Genomic DNA, 13,649 nt, shown 5'->3' with positions numbered 1-13,649 from the left:
TTCTACTCCTCTGCCCTTTTAGCGAGTTTTCTATTTCTGCCATTTTGTTGTTGATTGTTTAGACCTGTTTCTGTAGGTTTTGGATTGTTACTAATGCTGTATCTATCTAGTTTGATTGGTCCTGTAGCACTTTTCTGACTTCTTCCTTATTTTTCTCAACTCCATTGTAAAGTGTTTTGAGACATTTTATAATCATTTTTCTGAATTCTTTCTCAGGTATCTCCAAGGCCTGCCCTCCTTCCAGCATGGAGAGAAAGTCTACTTCTGGTTCATTTGTCTGATATTTTATCTTTTTTCTGGACATGTGCCGATATGGTCATCTACTTTTGCTTCTTGGACATGTTTAATGTTTATCTGTGGCCCACATAATTAATTAAGTATGTGTTTTGGTAATCTTTCATGTTTTCTGATTACCTCCAGGAAGATGTGATCAGGATGTGGTCTTCCCTTTTCACTTTCCTTATTGCTTAACTCAGAGTATCTTTTTTGGGCCTCAGTTGGGCCTGGGCCTTGGCGGTGCGCCGTTTGGGCCTCGGGTGGGTGGTTTGAGCCTAGGGCAGGCGGTTTGGGCCTCTGGAGGCCTGGGCATCAGCGATTGGCCTGCAGGAGGGTTGGGCCTCGGGTGGGTGGTTTGGGCCTCGGGCTGGTGGTTTGGGCCTCTTGCCGGTGGTTTGAGCCTCAGGGGGCCTTGGTATCAGCAGTTGGGCATTGGGCGTCTTGGGCCTCAGCGGGCGGGTTGGGCGGATTTGGCCTCAGGGGGCCTGTGCCCTGGGGACTGGACTGAGTGCGGGTTGGGTCTTAGGGGCACTGGGCCTTGATGACCGTGCTACGTGGCGGGTTGGGCCTCCGGGGTCCTGGGCCTAAGCAACCTGGTTATGCGCTGAGTTGGGCCTTGGGGGCCCTGGACCTCAGCGGCGACTGGGCTATGGACCGCCTGGGCCACGAGGCGGGTAGGCGATTTGATCCTAGGTTGGGCCTGGGCCTTTGTGACCAGTCTGTGGGTAGGTTGGGCCTCAGGGCAGGCCTTGGCCTCAGTGGGAGTGTCTGGCCCTTGGGAGGGCCTTGGCCTCAGTGCGCGGGCCTGTGCCTTGGGCGTTCCTGAGCTTCGGTGGCTTGGCAGAGGGCTGGTCTAGTCCGGGGCAGTAGAGGGCTGGGGGTTGTGGCTGCATGGAGGTAGTGTCCGTATTTGATGACGTAAAAAATGCCTGTCTTAGTCTCTGTGTACCGTGGGTACCCCGAATTTCCTGATATCCGTGCTGATATCCCTCTCTATTTTTTCGGCTTTGTTAGTTTATGCTTCCTTTTCTCTGGAAATGCAGTCTTCTAAGTGGGGTTGCTCTAATTTTGCATTCCTAGGTCTGCAGGGGGCAGAGGCACTCACTGGTGCGGGCGTGGAACAAGAGCCATGTGCAGGCAGGCAAAAGCTCAAAATGCCTTTAATTCCTCAGCAATTTGATCTTTTAAAAAAACGAGTTCAGAATGTTGAAATATAAGATCTTATGTTTGCTCAAAGGCTGTCTGTCTGCTAGACAGAGGTTTCTTATGTGTGATTCCGCCCCTTTTCCTTGAGACTGCCCTACCTGAGCTGCCTGGTCAGGGAAGTACTGGAAGTCCTCTCAACACTCAAACAATGAAATTCTTAGTCCAACTAACCTCCTTAAAGATTGTACAAATCATAAAGTAAATGCAATGAATTCTTTAATAGTTTTGATTTCTTTAGTCTTTTGGAACTCTTTGGCTAATAGGAAGTTGGCTAAGATTTCAGATTATCTCTGATTTGTGAGGGCATGGAAGTTAAGTGCTGTTGAATTGGTTCCAACTCATAGCAACTCTGTACAGGGTTTCCAAGGATCAGCTGGTGGGTTTGAACTGCTGATTTTATGGTTAACAGCCTAGTGCTTATCCTACAGTGCCACACTAGGACTCTCTAAGTATATACATATATACATTATATGTATATAATCCTGGTGGTGTAGTGGGTTACTCAATGGACTGCTAACCACCAGTTGGAGAAAAAGTTGAGGCTTTCTGCTCGTATAAAGATTTACAGTCTTGGAAAACCTATATGGGGGTACTATGTCAGAATTAACTTGATGGCACACAGCCACGACCATATATATATATTTACATATATATTTTCTGTGTTTGAACTCAGAAAATACTCCAGAATCTCCTTTATGTATACATAATCACCCTTTTCCTTTGCTATAAGAAATAGGGCCTGGAGGCCAGAGCCTGAAAGGACCCACTATAACATAAGAATGGAGAGTCCTCCTCCCACCTCTTGCCTCCTTGGGATCTGTACCAGTCCTTTTGTCTACCCTGAATACCAAGAGGTGAAACATATGAGAATAAGAATTGTTTCCTATTCTTTAGATATAATTATTGGGCTAAAGATGATTCTAAAAATAAATCCTATTCAGTAAGTAAACCACCTGTAGTCAGCAATGATTTGAAGACAAGTAAATATGGAATAATCAGGGAAATCTCCTTAATAGCTGATTTTTAGGAAAGTTAATTCTCTCTTTAGAAGTTTACTCCATAAAGGCAGAGATAGTATTGATTCTATTTAAGACTTTGCAAAAACCTAAAAGTTATTCAAAGGCATTAATGTGCTAGCATAAATGCATAAGTGTATTTATATTAAACACATAACTATGGACATTAGAGTCTTGGCATGGTGCTGTGGGTTAATGCACTGGGCTGCAAGGTTGGTTTGAACTGCAAGGTTAGTGGTTCAAGCTCACCAGCTGCTCCTCGGAAACCCTATACAGGGTTACTATGAGTTCGAACCAACTGAACAGCACTTAACAAAACAACAACTATGGATATTGGAGAGACTAAACACAAAACTTTCCTGGACAATGAAAGTAGCTGACCTAGGCATATTAAGGAAATGTAGATTTACCAAGTTGAAATCTTAACAGAAGCCTGTTACACTGTCTACCATATTTGTTGGAGTCCTGGTGTGGTGCTGTGGGTTAATGCGCCAGACTGCAAAGCCATTTGAACTGCAAGGTCGGCAGCTCAAGCTCACCAGCCACACCTTGGAAACCCTATACAGGGTCGCAATGGGTCGGAACTGACTCGGTGGCACTTCACAACAACAACAACAACCATACTTGTTAGGGCTAGTGTGTGAGTGTGTATGTTTATCTCAATATGTTGTTGCTAGTTGCCTTTGAGTAGGTACTGACTCCTGGAGATCCCATATACAATGGGATCAGATCATTGTGATTCAGAGGGTTTTCATTGACTGAATTTTTGGAAGTAGGCTGCAGGTCTTTCTTCCTAGTCTGTCTTAGCTGGAAGCTCTGCTGACAACATGCAAACATCCACTGCTAGATTGGTGGTGCTATACTTGAGATGCATTGGCTAGAAATCCAACCCAAGTCTCTGGCATGAAAAGTGAGAATTCTACTACTGGATCTCCATTGCCTCCATATTTCAATTGATCAGGATTTATGTAAGCTTGGGGAGTCCTGGTGTGGCGTTGTGGGTTAATGTGCCATACTGCAAAGCCATTTGAACTGCAAGATTGGTGGTTCAAGCTCACCAGCTACTCCTCAGATACCCTATGCAGGGTTGCTATGTGTTGGAACCAACTTGACGACACTTAACAACAACAACAACAATGTAAGCTTGGAGTCCTGCTATAGATTGAAAACTGGCCATGCAATTCACAAAGAGTAGCTGTTTTTGCCTGTATTCAAATCTCACCTCTGTTGTTACTGGTTTTCTGATATTAGGCAAATAAATTAAGTGAATTAATTAATGTATGGAGTTAGAGTGTTGTTATTGTTAAATGTCATTGAGTCAGTTTTGACACATAGTAACCCTGTAGAGGAGTTCCAAGGAGTAGGAATAGCTGGTGGGTTTGAACCAATGACCTTTCAGTTAGCAGTTCAATACAGCACCACGTTGACAAATAGTATGTGTTCAAAGGAGTCTTGGTATGATGTATGATAAGCACTGGACTGCTAGCCACAGGTAGTTCAAACCCTCCAGCCACTCCTTGAAAACCCTATACAGGGTCACTATGAGTCAGAACTGACTCAACAGCACTTCACAACAACAATATGTGTGTTCAGTAAGTATTGACTGTGGTTCTTATTGTTAAATGTGCACTGAATGAGTATGGGAAGGATATGCAGGTGATTACAAAAAGATGAGAGTGTTGGACTATTAAGTTTATTTATGACTATCAAAGGATAAAAAACAAGTCATAAAGGAAGAAATAAACCTGGCCCAAAGAGAGAAAGAGAAAGAAAGAGTGAAAAAGGATGGTTTAAAATTCTAAGGAGACAAAGTTTTAGGGGATTGTCACTATAAAGCTATAACTGGAGAATGAAATCCAGAGTATGTCAGATGAAGCCTCAGATAAGACAAGTGGGGACTCATTTTAAGGAGATAAACAGTCTCAAGGTCACTAGAAAGTTAATGCTAATGCAGTCCACTAAAGGCTTCTGTCTAGGAGAGTTATAAAAGACTCCTGCTGATTTTATATTTTGCTGAATTTACTTTTCCAGGCATTTCCTGCTGGGACAAATCTGAAGGTCAGTGCCTTGCATGATATAGTCTGGTAGTACATAGAGCAGGGGCAGAACTGGGGAAGACTAGGATTAGAGAAAGTATTAAAAGGTCATTGTGAAGTGCTGTTGATTCAGGTCCATCTCATAGTGACCCTGGTTGAACCGCTGATCTTATGGTTAGCAGTCCAGTGCTTATCCTACAGCACCACACCAGAACTCTGAGAGGTTATTGCTAGTGGTCTAATCTGTAGAGAATGTAAAGCAGTGATGTAAGGACAATTCTCTGCAGAACTTTCCAGTGGGTGTGGTATATTGGAGATAGCAAATCATATTTGCCTCCTGGCTTTAAATGCTAATGGAGCTTGGGGATTTAGAATTAGCCTGAATTAATGTAGCTCTTGCTGTGCCTGGTGGAAATTGGAATATGACCCATGGTTTAAGAAGTAGGCTCTGAAACTTTGCTAATGAGCACTTGATGGGTGTTCTTTAAAAGTGCTGTCTTGAAATGGTAGGAAAATAAAGAAAAAATGGATGCCTCAACCATCTGTTAAATTGTGCTTTCTTGGGTTCCTTTTGTTTGTTTCATCACCAATTGCATGCATGAGGAAAATCTCTTTGTTTATCTATCCATATATCACAGATAATTTCTGATTTTGTATTTATAGAAATGTCTCTCTTCCCTCCATCATTGCATGTATCTGATTTCAACTATCTGTGCTCTGGTTTTTATGGTTTTGCATTTGTGCTTGACATTGTCTACATATTTTATAGTTTTGAATTTGATCTACAAGTATTCATATTTGAGTTTCTTAATAATTCTTTTAAAAAATCTTCATTGAGTGAAGATTTACAGAGCAGATCATTAGTTTTACATTTAACAAATATTTGCTTATTTTCAAATGACTATTATGTTGTTGTTAAGTGCTGTCGAGTAGTTTCTGGCTATAATGATCTTGAATAGGGTTTCTGAGGAGCTACTGGTAGATTTGAACTGCTGACTTTGTGGTTAACAATTTAGTGCTTATCAGGGTTACACCAGGACTCCATTTTCTTATGGTGGGACTCTGTAGGATAAGCTCTAGACTCCTAACTGCAAGGCCAGCAGTTCAAACCTACTAATAGCTTCTCAGAAACCCTATCCAGGGTCGCTATGACAGCACTTAACAACAAGAAGTATGCCTAAATACTAATGTTGTTGTTGGTGGTTATGTGCTGTGGAGTCGGTTCCGACTCATAGCAACCCTGTATAGGGTTTCTGAGGCTGTAAATCTTTACGGGAGCAGAAAGCCTCATCTTTTTCCTTCAGAACAGCTGGTAGCTTTGAACTGCTTACCTTAAGGTTTGCAGCCTGATTCGTATCCACTACACTACCAGAGCTCCTTAAATACTATTGTTAGTATATTTAAATACTTATGTTGTTGTTGTTATGTGCTGTCAAGTCGGTTCTGACTCATTATGACCTTGGATAGGGTTTCTGAGGAGCAGCTAGTGAGTTTGCATTACAGGTCTTTAGTTAGTAGTCCAATGTTTATCTTACAGCACCACACCAGGACCCAAAATATTTATGCTAGTGTATCTAAATATTTTGATTTACATGTGTTTCAGATGCATAGGCCCATGAAGGAGATGGCATAACGAGAAAACAATTACAACTCCTTACAACCCTATAGGACAGAGTAGAACTGCCCCATTGAGTTTCCAAAGGCTTCTGTCTAGGCAAGGTATAAAAGACTCCTCTTGAAAAGCTGTAAATCCTTATGGAAGCAGATAGCCACATCTTTCTACCTCATAGCAACTGGTGATTTTGAATTGCTGACCTTTCAGTTAGCAGCTGAATGCTTAACCTTATGGAGATGGCATACAACCCTCATTTATGATATTCCACCTCTTGTCTGTCAGTTTGTTGTACTGTGGTAGCTTATGTGCTGCTGGAAGCTATGCCACCAGTATTTCAAATACCAGCAGGTCACATATAGTAGACAGGTTTCAGTGGAGCTCTCCGGCTAAGTAGAAGAATTTGGTGATCTACTTCTGAAAAATTGGCCAGTGAAAACCTTATGAATAGCAGTGAACATTGTCTGATATAGTCCCAGAAAATGAGCCTCTCAGGTGGGAAGACACTCAAAATATCACAGGAGAAGGGCTGTCATCTTCAAAGTACAGTCCACCTTAATGGTGTGGATGGAGTAAAGTATTCAGGACCTTAATTCATTGCTGTATCATGACTCAAAATGTGAAGAAATGGCCTGCAATCATCCCTATAATTAGAACATGAAATGTATGAACTATGAATCTAAGAAAATTGGAAATAAAAAATGAATTGGACTGCATAAAGGTTGATATCAGAGACATTAATGAGGTGAAATGAACTGTTGGTTATTCTGGATTGGAAAATCATGATTTTCAATATGGCAGGAATGACAAATTGAAGAGGAATTGCTGTTGCATTATTGTAAAAAAGAACATTTTAATATCTATCCTGAAGTACAGCAATATCAGTGGTAGGATAATATTCATATGTCTACAAGGAAAACCAGTTAATACAACTATTATTCAAATTTATGCACCAATCACTAATGCCAAAGATGAAGAAATTGAAGATTTTTAGCAACTTCTGCAGCCTGAAATTGATCATTTAATTGATCAAGTTGCATTGATAATTATTGGTAATTGGAATATGAAAGTTGGAAACAAAGAAGAAGGATCAATAGTTGAAAAACACCTTGGTGATAGAAACAATGCTGGGAATCATATGACAGAATTTTACAAGACCAATTCATTGTAAATACTTTTTTCAACAGCATAAATAGCAATGATACACATGGACCTCTCAGGATGAAATATATGAAAGTTAAATCGACTAGATCTGTGGAACTGCCAAAAATTCAAGCTGGATTCAGAAGAGGGCATTGAATGGGGGATATCATTGTTGATGTTAGATGGCTCATGACTGAAAACAGAGAATACCAGAAAACTGTGTTTTATTGACGATGCAAAGACATTTGACTCTATGGATCATAACAAATAATAGATAACATTTCAAAGAATGTGCTTTCCAGAACACTTAATTGTGCTCATGGAGAACCTGTACATAGACCAAGAGGCAGTTGTTGAAACAGAACAAGGAGGTACACACTGAATGTTTTAAAATCAGGAAAGATGTCCATTAGAATTGTATCCTTTCACCAGACTTATTCACTGTGCATCCTAAGCAAATAATCTGAGAAGCTGAACTATATGAAGAACAATGTAGCTTCAGCACTGGAAGAAGATGCATTAACAACCTATGATATGCAGATAATACAACCTTAGTTGCTGAAAAGTAAGAGGACTTCGAGCAGTTACAGATAAACATTGAATAATATTGCCTTCATTATGGATTGCACTTCAACACAAAGGAAAAAAAATCTTCACAAATGGATCAATAAGCAGCAGCAGTATAAATGGAAAAATACTGAAGTTTAAAGGATTCCATGTACTTGGATCCACAATCAACAACCATGAAAGCAGTAGTCATGATATCAAATGATGTACGTATTTTGCATTGGGCAAGTTGGCTGCAAAAGATCTCTTTAAAGTGTTAAAAAACAAAAACAAAAAAAAACAGTAAAAAGATGTCACTTTGAGGACTAAGGTATGCCTGACACAAGTCATGGAAAGCTGGACAACGACTAAAGATTACCATGGAAGAATTGATGCCTCTGAATTATGATGTTGGCAGAGAATATTGAACATACCATGGGCTGCTAGAAGAATAATAAATGTGTGTTGGAACAAATCAGCCAGAATGCCCCCTAAAACAGAATGGTAAGACTTTATCTCAACTCCTTTGGACTTGTTATCAGGAGGGACCAGTCCTTGGAGAAGAACATCATGCTGGATAAAGTAAAGGGCCATTAAAAAAGAAGAAAATCCTCAATGTGATGGATTGACACAATGGCTGCCTGCAACAACTGGCTCAAACATAGGAACAATTGTGAGAGTGACGCAGGCACTGACAGTATTTTGTTCTAATGCACTGACTTCATGGTACCCAATAACAATATTAATTCACGTGCCTTACATGATAGTATTGCTTAAGTTTTGTTTACTGATTTACATTAATCTCTCGGTGTTTATGCATTTTATGCATTTTCCTGATGTGTGTTTGTAACTTCAGAATTTTCTTTAATGCCTTTCTTTTTCCCCAATTACCCTTATTTTTTAAAATTTATTTTATTTTTTGTTTTGTTGAGAATGTGTATAACATAACATAACCAATTCAACAATTCAAAGAAATCCTTCTTAAGTGAGTGAGTTAAGCTTTAAGAATTGTGGAAAAACACTTTATAATTTATATATCAGAATTTTAAATATAAATGTAATTTGATGGGCTTTAAAAAGTTTGTGGGAAAATGGAATTAAAAGATAATTCCAGCTTTTTCTAAGAACTATTTCAAAGTCCCTTCATAAAAGAAGCCTTATTCTTTCCTACTATAACTAATTGTGTACATAGAGGTGTACTTATCGGTTGTTTTCATATATTTGCCTTAGAGTGTTTATGATGGAGACAGGGAGCACTTAGATTCTGCTGTGCTATAGGGCATGATTGTGCCACTCTCAACCTCACTACAGTATTTGGGGGGAAAGGTAAATAAAGTAAGTCATGTTGTTGTTAAGTGCCATTGAGTCTTAGTGAATCTGTATAGGGTTTCCAAGGCTATAAATCTTTGCTAGAGAAAAAAGCCTCATCTTTAACTCACAGCTAGTGGGCTCTAATCATTGATCTTGTGGTTCACAGTCCAATTCTTATCCTACAGAGTCAACACTAAGCCATAGCACTGGCATTATCCCCTATTCTTACTAGATATCAAGGTTTTAATTCATGACAATTTATGCTGGAAATCTCTTGAAATGTATGTAAATTAGCTGATGATCCTAATCTTAATGAGATGGAAAATCTCCCCAGATTTTCTTTTAACTCTTCTCTTTCCATAGGAAAGGAAATGTATGGGCACTTTTTAGGTTCATAGAACATGAACTATTTGGCTAAGGGGTATTGGTTGTGTCATAGGCCCATTGGTGGTTTGGTTGTGTCATAGTGTGGAATTCCTCTTCTCTCAGGGACCCCTTTACACTGAAGTCCCTGGCCAAGCTCTATCTTTTTGGATCTCTGTTCCCCAGGGCAGTGCCTCTGAATCCATTTTAAGCTACTTGGCTATGAATCCTGGAAGGCAGCTGATCTCAGCCTGGCACACATAAAAAGAAGGCTCTCTCCTCCCCTGGGCCGGCTCTTCCTCCATGCAAGACTGGGCCACAGATGTGTGCTAATGAGAGCTTCTCTTTGTTTACAGGGTTTGGGATGCTCTGACAGACAATTACATCCCTTCTCTACCAGAAGACTGGAGGGGCCCAAACATCGAAGCTCTGAATGGCAACGGCTCTGACATTGAGGTATCTCTCAGGGGCCCCATATTTAATAGGACTTGAGAAAATGTTGTTTCTGATTAGAGAAACGTTCTGTAATTCAACAGTTTCCCCTATTATCTAATGAAGCTCAACAATAGCTCAAAATAATAGCTGGGAAGATGGGAGGGTAGAAGACGGTGAATATCCGGTACATACAGGTGACTGGAAAAACTACTTGTAAAAAAAAAAGTGCATCACAGATAACTTATTGATTTGTGTAGTTGTTGTTAGGTACCCTTGAGTCAGATCCAATTCATAGTGACATTATGTACAACAGAACAAAACATTGCCCAGTCCTGTGCCATGTTGTTGTTGTTGTTAAGTGCTGTGTAGTCATTTCTGACTCATGGCAGCTGGTGGGTTTGAACTGTCAACCTTGTGGTTAGCAGCTCAGTGCTTATCCTACAGAACCACATTAGGACTCCCAAATCCTGTGTCATCCTATCATTGCTATGCTTGAGCCCACTGCTGCAGTCACTGTGTCAATCCATCTCTTTGGTGGTCCTTCTGTTTTCATCGACCCTCTACTACATCTTTCTCCCATTGAACAACTAGTGGGTTTGAATTACTGACTTTTTTTTTTTTTTTTAAGTTTTTATTGTGAGGTTTACATGGGAGAACATCAGCTCCACACTCATCCCATCATATTTTGTGTCATTGCGATGATTACAGTCCCCTCCGTGCATCATCATATAACCCCAAAGGGTATACCACAAAGGCCCACCCTCTCCCCCTGGGCCACCAGCACACAGCCCCTCTTCCGCCCTGAGTCCAGTGTCCCCAGCCACTCCATCTGTCCACATCATCTTCTCTGTCTCCATCCTTGGCATCACTGCCTCTCTGGGCAGGGTCCCGCTCTCCACTCTTCTCACTTGATGGTACCAGGGACCTCCGCTCCTGGGCTGCAAAATCAAATCACTCTCCTCCTTTTGTCAAAAAACATCTACCTCTACATTTCTTAACCTCACAGTCAGACCTGATGGCTAGTATTCACCATTGTACCACAAAAGTCTTATCCCCATTTTCTTTCAGATTGGAAATCATTCAGGGGTGATTCTACCTTCCCCCACCCCATCTCGAACTAGGCTCCCTCTTGAAAACTTGTAAGCCAGCCACTTATTGCCTTTATAGGCCTCCCCATTTTGGTAGCCTATGTCTATGTTGTCCATACCTGTCAGCCCTGTGTACCAAGCATGTGGGAGTGATCCTTGCTGTAAAGATTTATTCCTTTTTTTGAGCTACTACGTCCATAAGTATAGGTAAAGTTCATCAAATTGTAGCCGGTCACTCTTCCTCTACCCGCCCCCCCCCCCCTTCTTTCTTCTTCTAATCGAGTTCTGATCATCCAGCCAATGAAGCCAGGTCAAGTGGGTACTATCTGCAAGTATGGGTGTTCTTATGTATCTCCCCTCACTTCATATCATCTGGACGCTTCACTCTTTGCTCTAGTCCTCTGGGTCATGTCACTGCCTCTGGGCCCAGGAGTCCCCGGGTCTTGCTGGACTGCTGGCCATCCAGATCTTCACCCGGGTTCATGGGGGTCTATTGTATGTGGTTGGGCTCAGCTCACCTCTTCATTGCTGTTTTTTCACCCTCTTCCATTATCGGTGACCAGCGTGGTCACCAGCCAGGCCTGCTCATGTATTCCTCTTGAGTCTCAGTCTTGGAAGGGGGTTTGCTCTCAGGGGTCCTGACCACTTACCTTGATGGCTCTCAGGCAAACAGCTTACTTGTTCTTGTAGTAATCACTCAGACTGCTGTTATTGTTTTGGATTTTTCCTGCCAGTCTTTCTTTCACGAAGTAGCTTCTGTTCTTCTACCCGCTTCAGGCTGGTCTGCTTGTCCTTTCCAGTGGACATTTCCTACCTCTGTCAGTTCTGGATGGGCTTCTGGATGGGCTTCTGGATTCCACCTATGGTCTTGTGCAATGTAAAGGCTCCACAGGAAGCCTCTTTCACTGGGCAACTTCTAGCCCCCTTTAAGGTATTCCAATCAGTTATAGACTGAAGATGGACTTACAAGCTTTCTGTAGGGATGATTCTGTCGATACCCCCCTTCCCCCCAACCCCAATGGTAGGCAAGGGAAACCAGATTCAAAAGACAGCCAAGCATCTTAACACTATTCCCCTCTTTTACCCTTCAAACCGTGCCTCAATCCCTGTATCCTGGAGCCCTGTTGCTCCAAGGTTGTGCATACATCATCATTAACCTTTGTCCCATTTAGCCCACGTGAAGCTGTCTAACTGTTCTCCCTTCAGTCTTGTTCTTCCATTCCCCTACCCCTTTTTGTGTATTGCTCCCTGCCTCCCCCCGCCACCCCAAGCTATCCTGTGTCTATTCCTTAGCCTGTGCTCTATCTTCCCCTCCCTCCCCTCCTCTCATCCATACATCTTGGTGATCAGCATATATATATATAATTTCCCCCCTTTTAGTGTGGGTTAATTTTCTTACTCCTTTACAATAATGGTCCTATGCAGTGTTTCTCCTTTTGTGATTGGCTATTTTCACTCAGCATAACGTCCTCAAGGTTCATCCATGTTATGCGGTAGCTTGCAGCTTCCTTGATGTTCTTCAAGATGGCATAGTATTCCGTTGTGTGTATGTACCAAAGCCTGTTTATCCATTCTTCAACTAATGGGCACTTAGACTGTCTCCATCTTTTTGCTATTGTAAATAGTGCTGCTATGAACATTGGTGTGCATATAACTACTTGTGTTATGGCTCGTATTTCTTGTGGGTAAATACCAAGTAGAGGGATTGCTGGATCATAAGGTATTTCTATTTCCAACCTTCAGAGGAAGCGCCATATTGCTTTCTAGAGAGGCTAGACCATTTTGCAATCCCACCAGCAATGCAGGAGCGTCCCAGTCTCTCCACATCCTCGCCAGCACTTATTGTCCTCTACTTTTTTAATCTTTGCTGTTATTGCTGGTGTGAGATGATAGCTTATTGTTGTTTTGATTTGCATCTCTCTGATGTCTAGTGACCGTGAATATTTCTCATATGTTTGTTGGCTGCCCGGATCTCTTCCTTGGTGAAGTGTCTGTTCATGGCCTGTGCTCATATTTTAATTGGGTTTTTGTCTTTTTCTTGTAGAGGTGCTGTAGTTTCCTATATATTTTATAAATGAGTTTCTTGTCTGATGTGTTGTTGCAAAATATTTTTTCCCATTCTGTGGGTTCCCTGTTTACTTTTTTGGTGAAGTCTTTAGATGCACAAAAGTTTTTAATTTTTAGTATGCCCCACTCATCTATTTTGTCTACTTTTGTTTGTGTAGTTTTCAAAATGTTTAGTAGTCTGTGTTTTCCCTGTATTAGAGCTCTCACATTTGTCCCTATTTTTTCATTGATTACTTTAATAATTTTGGGATTCATATTTAGGTTTTTGATCCATGCTGAGTTGGTTTTTGTACAGGGCATGAGGTTAAGGTCTTGTTTCAGTCTTTTGCATATAGCTTTCCCTGTTCTGCCAGCACCAGCTATTAAAGAGACTATCTCCTCCCTATGTAACATACCAAGGCACGTTGTCGAAAATCATTTGGCAATATGTGGATGGAGAAATTTCTGGATTCTCGAGTCTGTTCCACTGATCAATGTATCTTTCATTGTACCAGTACCAGGCTGTTTTGTAGTAGATTTTGAGATTGGGGAGTGAGAGGCTTCCAACCTT

General features: G+C 41.3%; 1 protein-coding gene across 1 annotated transcript in view; it reads left to right on the top strand.

Moving 5' to 3' along the window:
- FEZ1 (fasciculation and elongation protein zeta 1 (zygin I)) overlaps positions 1-13,649 on the top strand; it is a 164,786-nt gene that overhangs the window by 26,310 nt on the left and 124,827 nt on the right. The window contains exon 3 of the mRNA XM_006867661.1: positions 9,866-9,965. Within this exon, the coding sequence (XP_006867723.1) occupies positions 9,866-9,965 (100 nt within the window). The remainder of the gene's footprint in view (positions 1-9,865; positions 9,966-13,649) is intronic.

This window comes from Chrysochloris asiatica, unplaced genomic scaffold, assembly GCF_000296735.1.
Source record: "Chrysochloris asiatica unplaced genomic scaffold, ChrAsi1.0 scaffold00107, whole genome shotgun sequence".
In the NCBI taxonomy this organism is placed as follows: domain Eukaryota; kingdom Metazoa; phylum Chordata; class Mammalia; order Afrosoricida; family Chrysochloridae; genus Chrysochloris; species Chrysochloris asiatica.
The sequence above is the reverse complement of the archived record's forward strand: the minus strand, read 5'-3'. Positions and strand labels throughout refer to the sequence as shown.